Genomic DNA, 15,077 nt, shown 5'->3' with positions numbered 1-15,077 from the left:
TAAGTTTTTTCTACACATGGATTGTGTAATGTGTGCCATTCAGAGGGGGAATGGGCAAGACAAACATATCTAAGTGCCTTTGAACGGGGTACGGTAGTAGGTGCCAGGCGCATTGGTTTGTGTCAAGAACTGCAACGCTGCTGGGTTTTTCATGCTCAACAGTTTCCTGTGTGTATCAAGAATGGTTCATCAGCCAAAGGACATCCAACCAACTTGGCACAACTGTGGGAAGCATTGGAGTCAACATGGGCCAGCAACACTGTGGAACGCTTTCAGCACCTTGTAGAGTCCATGCCCCACCAAACTGAGGCTGTTCTGAGGGCAAAAGAGGATACTCCAAATTAGGAAGATGTTCCTAATGTTTTGTACACAGTGTCCTATTTTCACAGCTACAATCAGCCATACATATTACATTTTTGACAAGACTTTAATGATTACTTTCCACTTGTGTATACAAAGCAGTTTGTCTGTACAGAATGGACCAGGGAGACATTTAAAAGAATCACTTACAATTTAGTACCTGGAAAGTGCAAAAAGTACATTTAAAATCCACTAAAATAAAAATCATGCTGTACATTATACACCAGTATTTATAAATCAGATATACACACACACATCCATTTTGGTGACAGTCACAGAGCAAGCAGCTAAGGTAAGACACCAATATATTTCAGATTTTTAGTCTACTTTGTTTACAGTTCTAGATTCTGGGTTCCTATTGGATGTGAAGTTTGTGGAATGCTGCTATCCATGGGTTATCATGAAGGGAGGGGTAACAAGGAATTCTACACACTAACCGGATAATTGTCTGTATGATGCAACGTGGATAAAAAGGCACTGTTTCAGTGGTGGGTTTGGAAGAAAGTCCTAAAACAAGATAGTGGTGTCTGACTGACAAACTAAGATTGACAAAAATAGAAACATTTATTAAATACGTCCTTTGGAAAAAATGATTAACACATCCTGATAAGAATGGAAACTGATTAAAGGAGTATGCCATCTAGACACATCAGCATAAACAATTAAAAATAAACATATTGAAACGGCCTCTTGTTTAAAAAAAGGGCACACGTTGGTCTGTGATTGCGGAGACACTTAAGACCAAAAACAACCACACTGCACATAGAAGTCTGATCCCTAATCTATAACTACCATAGAATCAGAATGAATGACTCTAAGTCCATGATAGATAAGAACCAGAATCACTGAATTATTATCAAGAAGGCAAATGATATGACAAGGAAATAAGGAATTTGGCATTTTAAGAAACTATTGTCATCATGAACAAACACTCACATTATGCAACAGATGACCTACCCCGACCAAACTGTCATTTTGATTTGACAGGAGCATAACAACCATAAGAATTCAATGGGGGGTGAAATCATTCATAATCTCAAACATTGACATAAAAACCCACATGAAATCTCAAAAGCCACATTAGGCCTGGTTCACAGACACATTTAGTGACGTTACTGCATTTATGGAACTCCAGAGGACCTTAACTAGCTGACATGGCTCCCAACTAAGAGACAATTATGGAAGGAGGAGGAACACTGAGGTGATTCTGACTGTTGGAAGATGACAGCCGTTTGGGCCGTCCCTTGGCAGAATAAGTCTCATCTCCCAATCGCGTCGTCCCTGTCAGAAAAACCAGGAAGACTGGAGATTTTTTTTTAGTTCAGCCTTGACAAGAAGAGGCTGGAATGTACCAATGCACAGTCAGCGAAGCAGAGGAAGGAACTATATTGCTGTAACACTGACATCTCAAAAGCCCTTAGAAAGTCTCCCCTCCCATTCTGAAAGGTGGATCGATCCACCGTCTTTAGTTTTTTGCCGCATAAATCTTTGTTGAACAACTGAAGCACCACTTAAAAACATACAAATAATGTAGTGTGAATTTAAATAGCATATGGGGGGAAAAAACTAGTTTTCATTCATAAATAAACATTGATTCAAGTAACATAAAAACATTCTAGGATGAATCTAGCGCTAAACATTGCACACTAAGCCAGGTTCAGTATGGTTCGTCCCTCCAAAACATGCGGTCTAACACAAGTGTAGTGATGGGCTGTGTGAGAAGCTTGCAGTGTGTGTAAGAGTGTAGTGTTTGAGGGGAGCGAGTCCTTTGGGCACGGTATGGGGTAGCTAGTGATTCTACAACACTAGGCTTCTCTCTTCTTCTGTAGTGTCAAACTAGCGGACTTTGGGTGCGTTCCAGGTTGTCTTTATTGCCGATTATCAGATCTCACAACGCCCGGAGAAGTGTTCAGTGTCTCAGGAACCACATTAAATGTGATATAGAAATCTACTGAGATTGCAATAGAGATGACATGGAACGCAGTCAGAGGCTTCTCCAATAGGGAGGGGTCTATGCATGTGTATATTAGCAAACAAGTGTGTGTGTGTGTCAGGCTTAGTACGAGTGTTGGATACCTTAGGGCCCCATCCTCTATACTAAATGAGGAGTGGGCTGGAAATGCCACGCAAGACACAACCTAACCACAGACCTTATACACATGCACGCATCTGTAAAAAAAAAAACTACAATTATCAGTAACATCAAACACAAAAAAAACTAAACAAAAACATTGTATTGTGACTGAACATAGCCCCTTAATGCTGCATAGGAGCCCTGAGGCATCGGTCACAGCCTACTCAGACTGGAAGGCAAAACCAAGTCAACAAAGACCACTGGAGAAAACAACCAGCGAGAGACAACACACAGAAACACAAAGAGCGTACATACACACACACACACACACTGCTCAGTGGTCTCGGGTTCAGGGCTTGGAGAAGTGGGTTATCTTGATGACCAGAGAAATGTAATTCCCATTGAAGTCAGAGTTATGTGATGGGTGGACCGTCAATCAGGTTAAGTGTTCCCATTGGAGTAATTACATTTCTACGTTGGGGATCCCCTTCGTTCCTTGGGCCTGACAGGTGGAGGGGTCAAAGGTCAGCTCAGACTGTTGTAGTGTGTGTCTGCATAGAGGGTCTCTGTAGTAGTGGGAGCCACTGGTCTGACCGTGCTAGTGATGATGATGGAGGAAGATGAAGAGTAATGGCCATGGGTGTCATTGAAGGGGAGGGTGAGGGGATGTGTGCACCTAAAAAACTCGAAACTCGACGCCTGCGCCGGTTGGTCCGTCCTGACCTGCCCTACTCATCCGCCTAACCTTTACACACAGTTAAAACACACACACACACCCCCCCCGTCTTCCACTCGTGGGTCAGTCTGTCCTTCAAGTCAGAGGGAGGAACAGAAAAGGAGAGTAAGATTCCCCCAAAACAGTCATCAGTCAATCAAAACAAGGGGTGGTTCAATCTGATTGGGTAAACTGTGATGATTGGCAAGGCTGGCGGGCCAATCAGGCAGGCAGCAGGGTGAGGGGGTGTGGTGGTAGTGGAAAGGGGGGGTGGAAGGGGTGGTTGTGGGGGTCAGTTCTGGTTGCAGGCTGGTTGGTACTCTGTCTCTCCAGAGGAGATCTGGGTCAGGCGCTTGCTGGAGCCCCACAGCTTACGAGTGATCTGGCCTGAACGCATCTGAGAAGAGTGGAGGAAAGGAGAAGGAGGAAGTGAGGAAGAGGAGAGAGATGAGGCGGAGGAGGAGGAGGAAAGTGTGAAGTCAAAAGAAACAAACAAAAAGCAGGATATGATTTATGAGTGATCGGTTAGTTCAGAAATGTTGGAATGACCTAGTGCCAGTTCAAAACCAAAGCTTGGTTCACTTTGAGGCAGGTCCATTTGTATAAAAGAAAGGTGAGAAGTTGGGAGGGGATCAAATTATCAATTGATTCGAGGGTGATTCCCTGTGTCCCTCCCTATCCCATAACATCCCATCATTACAGCCCCAGAGTTAACCTTACTTCAGAACAGCCCCAGAGCTAACCTTACTTTCATGTCTACCAGTAGGGAGGAAGGAGGAGCAGGTGGGAATAAATTACAGCCTAGTGTATCTTATTATAGCGTAGCTTATTACTAATATAGTTTATATGGCTTGAATTTGCAGAGGTGTTCATCCAAGGCAATTCACAGCATTTGTCACAAATACATATTAAATCAGTCAATAATAATGACACTTCCGGTAAACAATATTGGACAACACCATCCCAAGGCCCAAAAATAAGTCATTCCTCGGTTAGAATGAGGTAAACGGAAGCCCATGTTTTCATTTCACAGTAATATTCCAGGAGAGGGTGTGTTGTACTCATTCAGAAGGGTTTATGGAATGTCTCAAGTGTTACTGTGTGTGTGTGGTCACCAATTCTTTCAGGGCGAGAATGGGCCAGGGTCCTGCTCACTCTGGGGCATACGCCCCAGAAACAGGGTCATGTTCATTAGGGCACGCAATGGAAAATGATTTAAAGTCTTACAACAGAAAATGGGGAAAAAAGTCCAGGTAGCTCCTCCGCTGTTTCAGTCAGTTTTCTCCCGTTTGGTGCCTAATGAACACAACCGAGGTGTATGTGGCTAAGGAAGGGCGGGTCATTGAGGACAAATTATTGGCACTAAAACAGAGAGAGAATGGTATGCGGTGGTAGTTTGTAGGGTGAGTTTATGAAGTTCCCTCTGAGGTAAATACATTTTTTTTTTTTATTGAATTGAGGGGGATGTTTTGCTCAGGGTGTCAGGGGTCAGGGCCCTGGGGGTTAAACATTAACTTGTCCCGGAGGCTCAGCCTGCGGGCGGGCGAGCGCACCCTCAGCGGGGCGAGCAGTGGCATTGCCATGAGGGGTGAGCCCTCCAGGCTCTGGGCGATGTAGTTTCTGAACGAGCTCTTTACCTCGGCCGGCTTGCCCACGCCCACAATGATCAGCTTGCCGTCCTGCAGGCCCGCCAGCACGTGGCTCTGCTCCTTGGTGACGGACACGCAGCGCACGGGCACGCGCATTGCCATGGGGGCGGCGCACAGGGACAGGCTGCCCGGGGGAGAGAGGAGGGGAGGGGAGGGGAGAGAGACAGAGTGAAGGGTTGGGTTAGACAGATAGAAAAAATCCCTTAAAAAAATGTACCACTAAAATCTTTGGGAGGGCTGCCTGTGTGTTCTTTTGGGCCACCTAAGTCTAAAGAGAGAAAAATCATATACATTCTAATAATAATAAACTGTATGTATGCATATATGATTTGTTTGGGGGTGTGAAAACGTTTTCAGTGTAAACTTAAACGACTAAAACCGGATATAAAGTAGAACATATATATATATATATATATATATATATATATATATATATATATATATATATATATATATTAAAATAATTATCATCTTTGAGAACTAACAAATGACCAAAATAAAAACTACACAGTCAGGGAGAATTGAAAATTCCAAAAACAATGAATTTAGAAGTATTAATATTGTTATGTTTGAGTAAAAGAACACAGTATTAGACATGGTAAAATGCATAGAATTGCAGGAAATTAGCTTTAATACTGCAACAGTTTCTCTCAGCTCAATGGAGACATGTGTAGAAATGCAGGAAATGGGCTTAAATATATATATATTTTTTTAATCAGCCGTTCAGCCGGGCCCATTACCACCCTTACCACCTGAGACCCTTTTTGATACAGCAGAAACCCTGTAGATGCATGTGTGCAGTCGCGCACACAGACAGACAAACACACACAGGAAACAAGGTTACCTGTACAGGTCTCGTATGGAGAGGAAGCCCTGCTCGCTGCCGATAACCAGGTACTCCCCAGACACGCACATGTCTGTCACCTGCTCCTTCAGGCCCTCCGTACACAGGTGCTTCCCATTGACAGAGTACAGGTGCAGGCCGTTCTTATCCTAAACAGAGACAGGATGAGAGACAATCATTCACCAGGACCCAATCATAATGTACCATCTAGTGGTCAACTAGCGTTTTGCTAAGCATCATGGTACAGTACGTCATACTTCCTAACTCACCAACTAAGTCGGTCAGTCAGTCACTAAGTAAATAACTCACTCCCCAACTCACTCACCCTCTGTAGCTCACCAAGTAAGTCACTATGGCTACGTTCAGTCAGCCCAATTCTGATATCTTTTCCACTAATTGGTTTGTTGACCAATCACATTAGATCTTTCTCAGAGCTGATCTAATTGGTCGCGAATTAAAGATCTGAATTGGGCTGCCCGTCTAAACACACACACACACACACACACTGTAGCTGCCTGGTCAGACTCCTGCACCAAAACACATTAAGATTTTAGAGAAGACGATCACGGCATTTTCAATGACAAATGAACAAAATCACCTATCAAGAACATGTGTTAGTGTACCTTGAGCGTGGCCTTGCCCTCTACACAGGTGTGAACCACCACACACCCCTCATAAGAGATAGCTAGGTGCAGGATGGAGACAGGCAGGGAGCTCTCACAGGGCGGCCGGAGACAGCGCATGTACTGGCCCCGACGCACCGTGTGGATGATCACCGTCCCGTCCTGGTACACAGAAACAAAACATCAGCAAGATCCATCTATCAACCAACCCTTCAAACTTCTCTTCATCCAACCTCTTCAGCCTCCTTCACCCCTCCAACCTCTTCACCCCCTCCAACCTCTTACCCGTGATCCAGAGACGGCCATATCCAGCTCTGTGCTGATGCTGACACTCAGCACCTCGTCAGTGTGTCCATACAGCACCTGTACCGGCTTGGGACACAGCCCCACCGGACAACCTCCCTGTAGGACACACACAACACATTCAGTCACACATTCATACACCTGGGTAGTGTTCAGTAGGGCATACAGTAGTAAAACAGTTTGCAACCGAAAGCAGATGTCAAACTGTTTCACCTTTTTTTTTTTGAGTGTACTAACATCAAACGTTTCCACAGTAACAATGCAGTACAAATGCTTTCTAGCCAGTGTAGTGTATTCCAATAAACCCTCAGGCTTCATGATCTCACCTGCTGCAGCACCTGCCACACCATACAGGTGTTGTCCCTGGATCCGGAGATCAAGTGGATCCCACAGTAGTCTGTCGACAGGCACGTGACTATGTCTGCGGCGAGAGAGAAGAGAGATGACGTCAAATAATTACTATACTGTATGTACAGACAGTGTGTGTGTGCCTGAGTGCATGTATGTGTGTGTGAGATCCATCCATACCCATGTGTCTGATGTGATGTCCCACAGTCTTTCCCTTGACCAGGGAGGTGACCCTCAGGCTGTTGTCCCAGTGGCCACCGCTGAACAGGAGCTTCCCGTCGTGTGACACCACAAACAGACCTGCGGTCACCTCCACGCTCGGAGAGAAGGGCCCACCCAGGACCCGCTGGGTCCTAGAGAAGGGGGGGGGGGGGGGCAGAAAGGAGGAGACCTCAGATACATAACTCACAGAACAACTTTATGACCAAGTAATGACATTAAGTGCCCTCCAAGGGTCTGTTCCAAAACGTTTAAAGTGCATTCTTCCTGCCTCCCATCCTGGAGATAATCACAGATCTGTATGTGCTTGGATACGCCATGGCAGAGTTTCCATCATACTGCTGTGACAAACCAAACATTCTCAGATGAGTGATTACTTCAAGGAATGGAGGTAAGAACTCAAACAGGGCTCCCGGTCTCCCAGTCAGACCACAACGCCCCACAGTTTCAAGTAGAAAAGGGGTCTGTGTTGGGGAGGGACTGACTTGGGGTTGGCCACGGTGGGGTCCTTGATGAAGGTAAAGTAGTTGGAGATGTTCTTGTCATAAGGCAGCCAGCCGTGGGTTCCCATCAGACAGTTCTGACTCAGGGTCACCATAGTGTCTGGGCTGCCCTGGGTGATGAAGGAGTGGGACTGGTTCTTGGGCACCACAGCTTTCACCAGAGGCACGTTGTCATTGATCCCCTACAAATCAAAATGTATTTATTAAGTTGTTTTTCAATAAAACAGTTTTCATAAAGTACCTTACAATAACCAACAAAGAGGGTCATGATCATATGCTTTGGTGTGTGTTTTAAAAACTAACCTCGACAAAGAAGGACTTGAGTTCGGCAAGGTGCTCGAAGATACTGAGGGGCGAAGCGTCTAGTCGACCTTTCCTCTTCTCCACCTCCTCCAGAGAAAGACGTACAGGGTGTGGCTCCTACACACACAGACAACACATCACTATAGCCCATCTAAAACACCTCTTCTAAACCAGTGATTCTCAGTTAAATATCCCTGAGTAACCCCACCAGCACCCATTTCTGTTGTAGCCCTGGCTAAACTAATCACCAAGCTGTTGACTAGTTTAATAAGGTGTTTATCTGGTGCTACAATGAGTATTGTTGAAGGTCCTCAAAGACCAGAGATGAGAATCACTGTTCTAAATAACCTGTTACAGCCTCATTCCCAATGATTCCTAATTGACCGGTTCATCCTTCAGTGTTCCAATGGGCTCATATCATGAGGAAGGCCTGGGAGGTTTCTCCTGGTCAAGTCAAGCCTTGTGTGTTTTCCAGTACCTTGAGCAGCTGGCAGGGTGTCTGTCCAAAGTTACTGATCATCCCCTCTACAGCTTTACGCTCCTTCTCATCAGTGATGGCATCCAGGTCCACCGCCCCTACAGCAAAACCAGAGACAAACGCTTCAGTAAAGTGCCATAATATAGCAATCTACCGTTTCTTTAGCATGAGTGCTATTGTATCAGTCTATGGGTTTTAGTGTTAGCATCCGTACCTTCGTAGGTTCAGCGTTTCTTTAGCATCAGTACTATTGTATCAATGAGAGTCTATGGGTTTAGTGTTAGCATCCGTACCTGTAAGAGGCTATGGATAAGAGCATCTGCTAAATGACCAAAATATAAATGTACCTCCACAGGTGCAGCGTTTCTTTAGCATCAGTGCTATTGTATGAGTGGGAGTCTTTGGGTGTAGTGTTAGCGTCCGTACCTTCGTAGGTGCAGTAGTAGAAGACATTGAGTGCCTCCACGGCCGCGGGGCCTCGCTGTTTGTAACCGAAGATCAGATCGATCCAGTCTTGCAGGTGGGCCGACACGTACTCAGACTCCTGTTACACAACACATACACCACACACACATGTATATATAACCCCCACAACAATAACTCACTAAATACTACTCTCTGTGGAATGCATTTCTCCTGCACATCATGGTAAAGGAATGTATGTGATCCAATTGGGTTCCAATTATCCCCTTGTGATAAAGCATTATGGTAATGGTGACTGTCCATGAGAAAAGGAGGCTCACCAGGGCTTTCCTGTGCTTATAAATGAAGTCCTCTGGAGACTTGGCCCATTTAGGCAGGATGACATCATTCACCCTCTCCTTAGAGATCTGCAGGCGCCCTAGATCAAAGGCTAGAGGGAGCGAGAGAGGAGGATGAACAAAGGACAGGGGAGTGAAAGTGGATTCCATCAGAGTGACAGTGTGACCGGATAAAAATAAAACAGACAAAATAAAAAGTTTTAAACTGAGATTCTCCGTTTTTACGATTCAGGGTGTAATTGGGTCAGTTATAGATTTTGTCCGATTTGAACAAGTTCTAGTGTTCCACAATCTGAACGCAACTGACAAAATCTGAACCGGTCCAGTTGAGTCCAGATTTTCTCTGATTGACTGTGTGAACACCACAACAGGAGGCGTGTTAGTACGGACAGTCAACCAACATAGCCAGTGTGTCTGTGATTCTCTACAGACATGGAGCTCATCTCACCGTTCTGATTCTCCAGGAACTCTGGGAAGTAGAAGAACTCTGGAATGAGCTCCTTGACGTCGTTGGGGTTGTCCGTGAGGGTCTGCCACAAAGCCGGGATGGAGTGAAACTGACGGTCCGCACAGTCAAACCTGGACCGAGGGAGGAAGACCAACAGCCAATGGTCTTAAAGTATGCCATAGTACTAGAGACAGGATGGTTTTTCCACCATGTGACATGACCAAGACAAACTGTGGATCTAGTAAGGCTGTAGCTTGGTGAGAGAAAGACTCCTGGCCTTACTGACATCAGTACAACAGCACCTCTCCAGACAAGAGCATAGATACATCAGATTGTCAGTTGGAATACAGGTGTAATCACAGAACTAGAATACTAGAATGCACAAAGCTGCTCAGACCACAGCAATTTGACTGGTACAACCCGAGCACTGATAACTCCATGGACTTTAATGCTGTTAACTTCTGGCCTGAGTTTTCTAGTCTGATTCCCCCTCACCAAAACCCATTGCTTACCGTCCACTCTGTAGCGTGATGTGGAGGGACGTGAAGGGTTCCACACGGATGAGATAGTGCATGACTCCTGCTGCGTTGGAGTAGTGGGTACCGTAGTGGAACCGGTCGATGGTGCCCGTGGGGTCCTCAAAACTCTCATACCTACAGACAGGGAGACGTGAACTTAACATTATAATTACTTACTATATTTATTAGAATATAATCCAGTTATTGCCCTCAAAGAGACATTTCCTCAACGGTAATAAAGTGTTGTATTACAGTAAGTCTAATTCTATGGACGAGGACACTTATGTAGTGAAGAGAATTAATGAAGACACTGCCACCCTGGAACATGTCACGTAATGCAGGAATGTAGACGCAGCAGCGGCTCAGTGAGAGAGGTTGAGAGAACGTACTTCTCCCGGACAGCCTTGGCGTTCCGCTCGTTGAGTACGGCCACTGGCTTGGACAGGTCCCGGAACACCCCTGGGTCTGTCAGGTCCAACTCCTCTGACGTGTAGTCCGACAGGATCCAGGGGAACTGGATACACACACACACACACACACACACAATTAACTAAACCATGAACACCCCTTAAAAGAGCACCAAGATGGTATATTCCACATCTTCCCCCATAGGGTCCGTGTTAACAGAACGTACCACTGGGTACTGAGACAAGTCGTTGTAGGTTCGGCCCGCGATGGTGTTCAGCTGGATCAGGTAGTCAAAGTTGGTCATCTCTCGGTTCACCCATTTCTACCAAAGACAAGAGAGAGAGAGGGGTTTAACACAACCTGTCAACACAATACCGGAGACCATACTGACTACTTAACATGGGTCATGCTCAGTAGGGTACGACGTAACAAAACGTTTTGCAAAAAAGAATACATCTGTTCTTATTAAACCAGTTCAGGGAGTATCACCTCCGTTTCAAACCACTTCCTCCCTACTGAACACGACCTTGATCTCCCATGTGAACTTTTGACCCCTGACCTGTGTGAGTCCGGAGGCCTTGAGCAGCTCCTGTGGTGAGCGTGTGCCGTACAGGCTGAGGGAGCGCAGCAGCAGCATCCTACTGTACACCTTGTTCCGCACCTGTCAATCAAACCGCACAGACCATTCCTACATGAAGGGGTCTGTTCAAAAGTGTGAAATCTTTCATAATGCTCAGATCAAAATATATTATGTAAAACAGATATAATGGCCTGTCATGTAGAATAGGGAGTAGTACAGGTTCTATTTGTTCTTAACGTTTTACTGTACTCAACACACCCCAGTACTCCAGGCCTATGTAGTCATTCCTTCTACATAAGTGTTTCCCAAACACCCCCATCTACTTACTTGATCTATTCCAGGACTAGCCCTTGATGAGTTGAATCAGGTGACGTGCTAGTTCTGGAATAGACCAAGTAGTGAAATGGATGGGGGTACACCGTTCTCCATCCACCTAAAAAGCAGATCCCAGAAATGGCCTGACCTCTTTCTTAAAGTTGAGGAAGTAGTTGGTCTGGTCTATGAGGAAGATCTCCAGGGCCGAGCGGCGGAGGTTGTACCTTCGCAGGTGGATTTCCCGGATCTGAGATAGAGGCCACTTAAAGTCCTGACCAACACCTGGAAGGACAGACAGGGGGTTGATTATGTATAATACATAAGGCCAGGAGTTTGACCTAACTAGTGACTTGACCATGGCAAAACTCCAGACCCTAATCTTAACCCTTCGTCATTCCATGACGTATTAACATATGACGTGTATTGCATGTGGGAGCAGCTACACCTCTATGTCTAAGACAACACAATGAGAGTCTAACAGTGAGGTATGTATCTACTGTACATGTCTAGTCATAACCCATCCATAACCTCTGGTTGATCAACTCCTGCTCCACTCGCTCACTCTCCTTCAGCCTTCCTTTCTCGCTCCTTCTTACTAACAGCAACTCTTCCTCTAACCCCACTATTTCACCCCTTCTTCCTCCCCTCCCCCCTCTTTCAGGAGAACTCTTCCTCTAACCCCACTATTTCATCCCTTCTTCCTCCCCTCCCTCCTCTTTCAGGAGAACTCTTCCTCTAACCCCTATGACCCTCCTATCTTCCTCCCTCTCTCCTCACCCTCCTCCTTCTCTGTGCTGCTGTCATAGAAGTAGATGTGCTGGGTGGTGAGCTCCAGACGTCCAGGGCTGACATCCACCTGGGTGACTAGCTCACAGTCCTCCCACAGAACCAGCTTCTCCTTCTGGCCTGCCTCCTCCACCTCCCCCCTGGAAAGAGAGAGCGAGACAGCGAGAGAGAGATAGAAACAGACAGATAGGTGACCAAGTCCATTCACGTTTGTAGTCAAAGCCACCCAACAGTCCACGACAGACATAACACACAGCAATTGTAGACAACGTTGAGAGTGTACTGACGTGTTGTTGGTCGCTGCAGGGTCGTCTTCAGGCAGCTCCAGAATGTCATCCTCCAGGTCGCTGACCTTCACCTGCTTGACCGCCTCCAGCAGTAAGGACTCAGATGTCACCCTCTGCTGCTGGACACCTGGGGGACGAGGGAGATGAAGAGGAGGAACGAGAGGCAGAAGAAGAGTTAGAGGAGGAGGAAGGTGGAAGAGGAGGAACGAGAGGCAGAAGAAGAGTTAGAGGAGGAGGAAGGTAGAAGAGGAGGAAGATGAGTTGTTAGAGGAGAAGGAAGAGGAAGAGGAACAAGAGGCAAAGGAACAAGAGGCGGAGGAAGAGAATAAAGAAGATGAAGAGGAAGAGAAACAGGAAGAGGAGAAGGGTCTGCAGCTAACATTATGGTTTATTCAGACTACAGTGATGCCTTGTCAAGGGAACCAGTGAAGCTGCCTCTCTTACCCAGGTTGTCCCTAAGAGCGCTGGCCTGCCGGTGATCCTCATAGTTGTAGTTGGGCACCAGTTTGAGTCTCATGCGGGAGTAGTTCTCCGCGCTGGACACTCGCCAGTGCATCTCACTCTGCTGCCTAAGAAAACAACAGACAGAAGAACGTCAACTAAGTTGCATGAACTGAAGAACAAACTGAACGTAAGAGAGACACCCAGAAACTCTTCTAGGGAGTTGTTCCTAGCCACTGTGATTCTGCCTCTGCATTGATGGCTCTTTGGGGGTTTTAGGAGGGGTATCTGTAAAGCACTTTGTGACAACTGCTAATGTAACAAAAAACAAAAAAACAAAAAAAAGGGTTTATAAAATAAACTGCATTGATTGATTGACTGGAGGACAGTGGACAACAGTTCTTTGGCTGATCATGTGTTTGCCGTGGTGCTGAGGTAATTACCAAGGAAGTCCTATAATCACATATAATACTGTATATATTATAATAAATATCTACATATCATGTGTGTGGCCGTTACCTGTCTGCCCAGGGGCCTCTCTCACACACCAGGCTGCGGCGTGCTCCTCTCCACTGCCTGAGGACGGCACTGTGCTGGCTGTGAAGCTGCTTCAGCATGCTGTTGTATCGCAGGTTCTCCTGCCGGCCGCGCCGAGAGAAGGGCTCCACAAACTGCTCCTGAGGGACGGCAGGACGAGGAACGGGGAGTCAGTGTGTTCTGGTGTGTAGAACACCACAAGGCAATATGCTCTGTGTTACTGTGGCCTGACATTACAGTTCCATGTTACAGCAGTATTATTGTCAGCTCAATAGAAAGTGAACCTTACTCGGATCTGTGTGTGTGTGTGTGTGTGTGTGTGTGACCTGGAAGCGTATCTTGCTCTCTCCCCTCTCCCGCTCTCTCTTGTGCAGGTTGACCATGAAGCTTTCATAGCACTCCTTCCAGAACAGAGCCATGGTCTCGTGACCCTGGCTAAACGTCTCAATCTCATACTGCTTCATGTAGGGGATGATCTGAGGACAGAGAGAACCAATTCAATGGGGGAAGCAAAACTACTTGTTTCGTTCATCTCAGGCTCGCTTCCTCAGCACCGGAGATTGAGAGATTTCCCAAAAATGTATTTTCTCATCTTTAAGGTTGATCTTCAAATTTCTCAACACGTTTCTTTGCTGCTCTTCCAAGAGTTGAATGACTTATCAATGATTTAGTAAGGCATTGAACCAGCTCCTCACGTATTTGTCGAGGTAGACCCTCCACTCGGGGGAGTTGCAGTAGAGCTGGAAGTCCTCGAAGAAGGAGGGGCTGCCGTTGGTGTCAGGCAGCTGGGGGAGGTGCAGCTCCATGTACAGCAGCTTGTTCACCTGCAGACACAAGATATCACAAGAGATGAGAAGATAATACAAAGTGTTGTGAGGTATTGACATACTACACATCAAAAGCATTGTGTTTTTGTTCATTGGATTTAAATAATGGTGGCTAGTAATCCTGGACTACAAAGCATATTCAAAAGAGAATCCATTGAAATGTCTCTTTAGTCCAGGGCTAGGTTTATTCTGTGTCCTAGACACCGACCCTTGGTGTGACACATGTTTTGTCTTTGTGCCAAGGTTTTGCCGTGATTTAAGAAAACAGTCAGCAAGTCTCTTTGGAATGTTTGATACGGATTCTACTTCATTGTGACTGTTCATCATGCATGTCTTTTTGTGTCTGTGTGCGTGAGTGCGCGAGTGTGTACCTTGGAGAGCAGCGTGCGGAGCAAGGGCACCAGACACATATAGGTCTCCTCTGTCTGCCCCCCTACAGAGCGTCTCAGGATGCCCTCCACCTTGCCCAGCAGGTAACACGCCTCGTCCTGAGTCTCCACGCTCTTGGTCTGCAGGATGCCGTTCAGCTTGGCTGTGGCCAAGGCACACACCTGGCAGGAGAGGAGATCACTTACATACTTACACTTCTTATGTCGAGGTGAGAAAAACATTCATATAAAGACAAGCATTCTGAATGAGATGATGTGACACCTGATAGTTCATATAGTTCAAACAATAAGAGGGCTAAGCTGAAAAGGTTTGAGTACCACCTGTATACTGAAAGTAGAGGTATGAAGTGTACAGTTGAAC

The 15,077-nt window shown here is 46.1% G+C and overlaps 1 protein-coding gene across 3 annotated transcripts in view; it reads right to left on the bottom strand.

The window, feature by feature from the left end:
- Positions 1-408: 408 nt before the first annotated feature.
- nbeal1 (neurobeachin-like 1) overlaps positions 409-15,077 on the bottom strand; it is a 61,899-nt gene continuing 47,230 nt past the window's right edge. For 2 of the 3 annotated variants that reach the window (XM_055908467.1, XM_055908468.1), the window contains 25 exons: positions 14,699-14,878; positions 14,196-14,324; positions 13,827-13,976; positions 13,483-13,640; positions 12,967-13,091; positions 12,523-12,649; positions 12,227-12,375; positions 11,598-11,731; positions 11,114-11,215; positions 10,781-10,876; positions 10,536-10,660; positions 10,141-10,281; positions 9,629-9,759; positions 9,163-9,272; positions 8,846-8,963; positions 8,420-8,517; positions 7,942-8,058; positions 7,621-7,820; positions 7,097-7,269; positions 6,895-6,989; positions 6,551-6,667; positions 6,266-6,427; positions 5,643-5,791; positions 4,787-4,922; positions 409-3,546 (listed from right to left, as the gene is read on the bottom strand). In XM_055908467.1, the coding sequence (XP_055764442.1) occupies positions 3,442-3,546; positions 4,787-4,922; positions 5,643-5,791; positions 6,266-6,427; positions 6,551-6,667; positions 6,895-6,989; positions 7,097-7,269; positions 7,621-7,820; positions 7,942-8,058; positions 8,420-8,517; positions 8,846-8,963; positions 9,163-9,272; positions 9,629-9,759; positions 10,141-10,281; positions 10,536-10,660; positions 10,781-10,876; positions 11,114-11,215; positions 11,598-11,731; positions 12,227-12,375; positions 12,523-12,649; positions 12,967-13,091; positions 13,483-13,640; positions 13,827-13,976; positions 14,196-14,324; positions 14,699-14,878 (3,327 nt within the window). In that variant the 3' untranslated portion in view covers positions 409-3,441. Of the gene's footprint in view, positions 4,923-5,642; positions 5,792-6,265; positions 6,428-6,550; positions 6,668-6,894; positions 6,990-7,096; positions 7,270-7,620; positions 7,821-7,941; positions 8,059-8,419; positions 8,518-8,845; positions 8,964-9,162; positions 9,273-9,628; positions 9,760-10,140; positions 10,282-10,535; positions 10,661-10,780; positions 10,877-11,113; positions 11,216-11,597; positions 11,732-12,226; positions 12,376-12,522; positions 12,650-12,966; positions 13,092-13,482; positions 13,641-13,826; positions 13,977-14,195; positions 14,325-14,698; positions 14,879-15,077 lie in introns of all 3 variants that reach the window. The other variant, XM_055908466.1, reaches the window with a different exon arrangement.

The sequence above is a fragment of the Salvelinus fontinalis genome, chromosome 41 (genome assembly GCF_029448725.1).
Source record: "Salvelinus fontinalis isolate EN_2023a chromosome 41, ASM2944872v1, whole genome shotgun sequence".
NCBI classification, from domain to species: Eukaryota; Metazoa; Chordata; class Actinopteri; order Salmoniformes; family Salmonidae; genus Salvelinus; species Salvelinus fontinalis.
The sequence above is the reverse complement of the archived record's forward strand: the minus strand, read 5'-3'. Positions and strand labels throughout refer to the sequence as shown.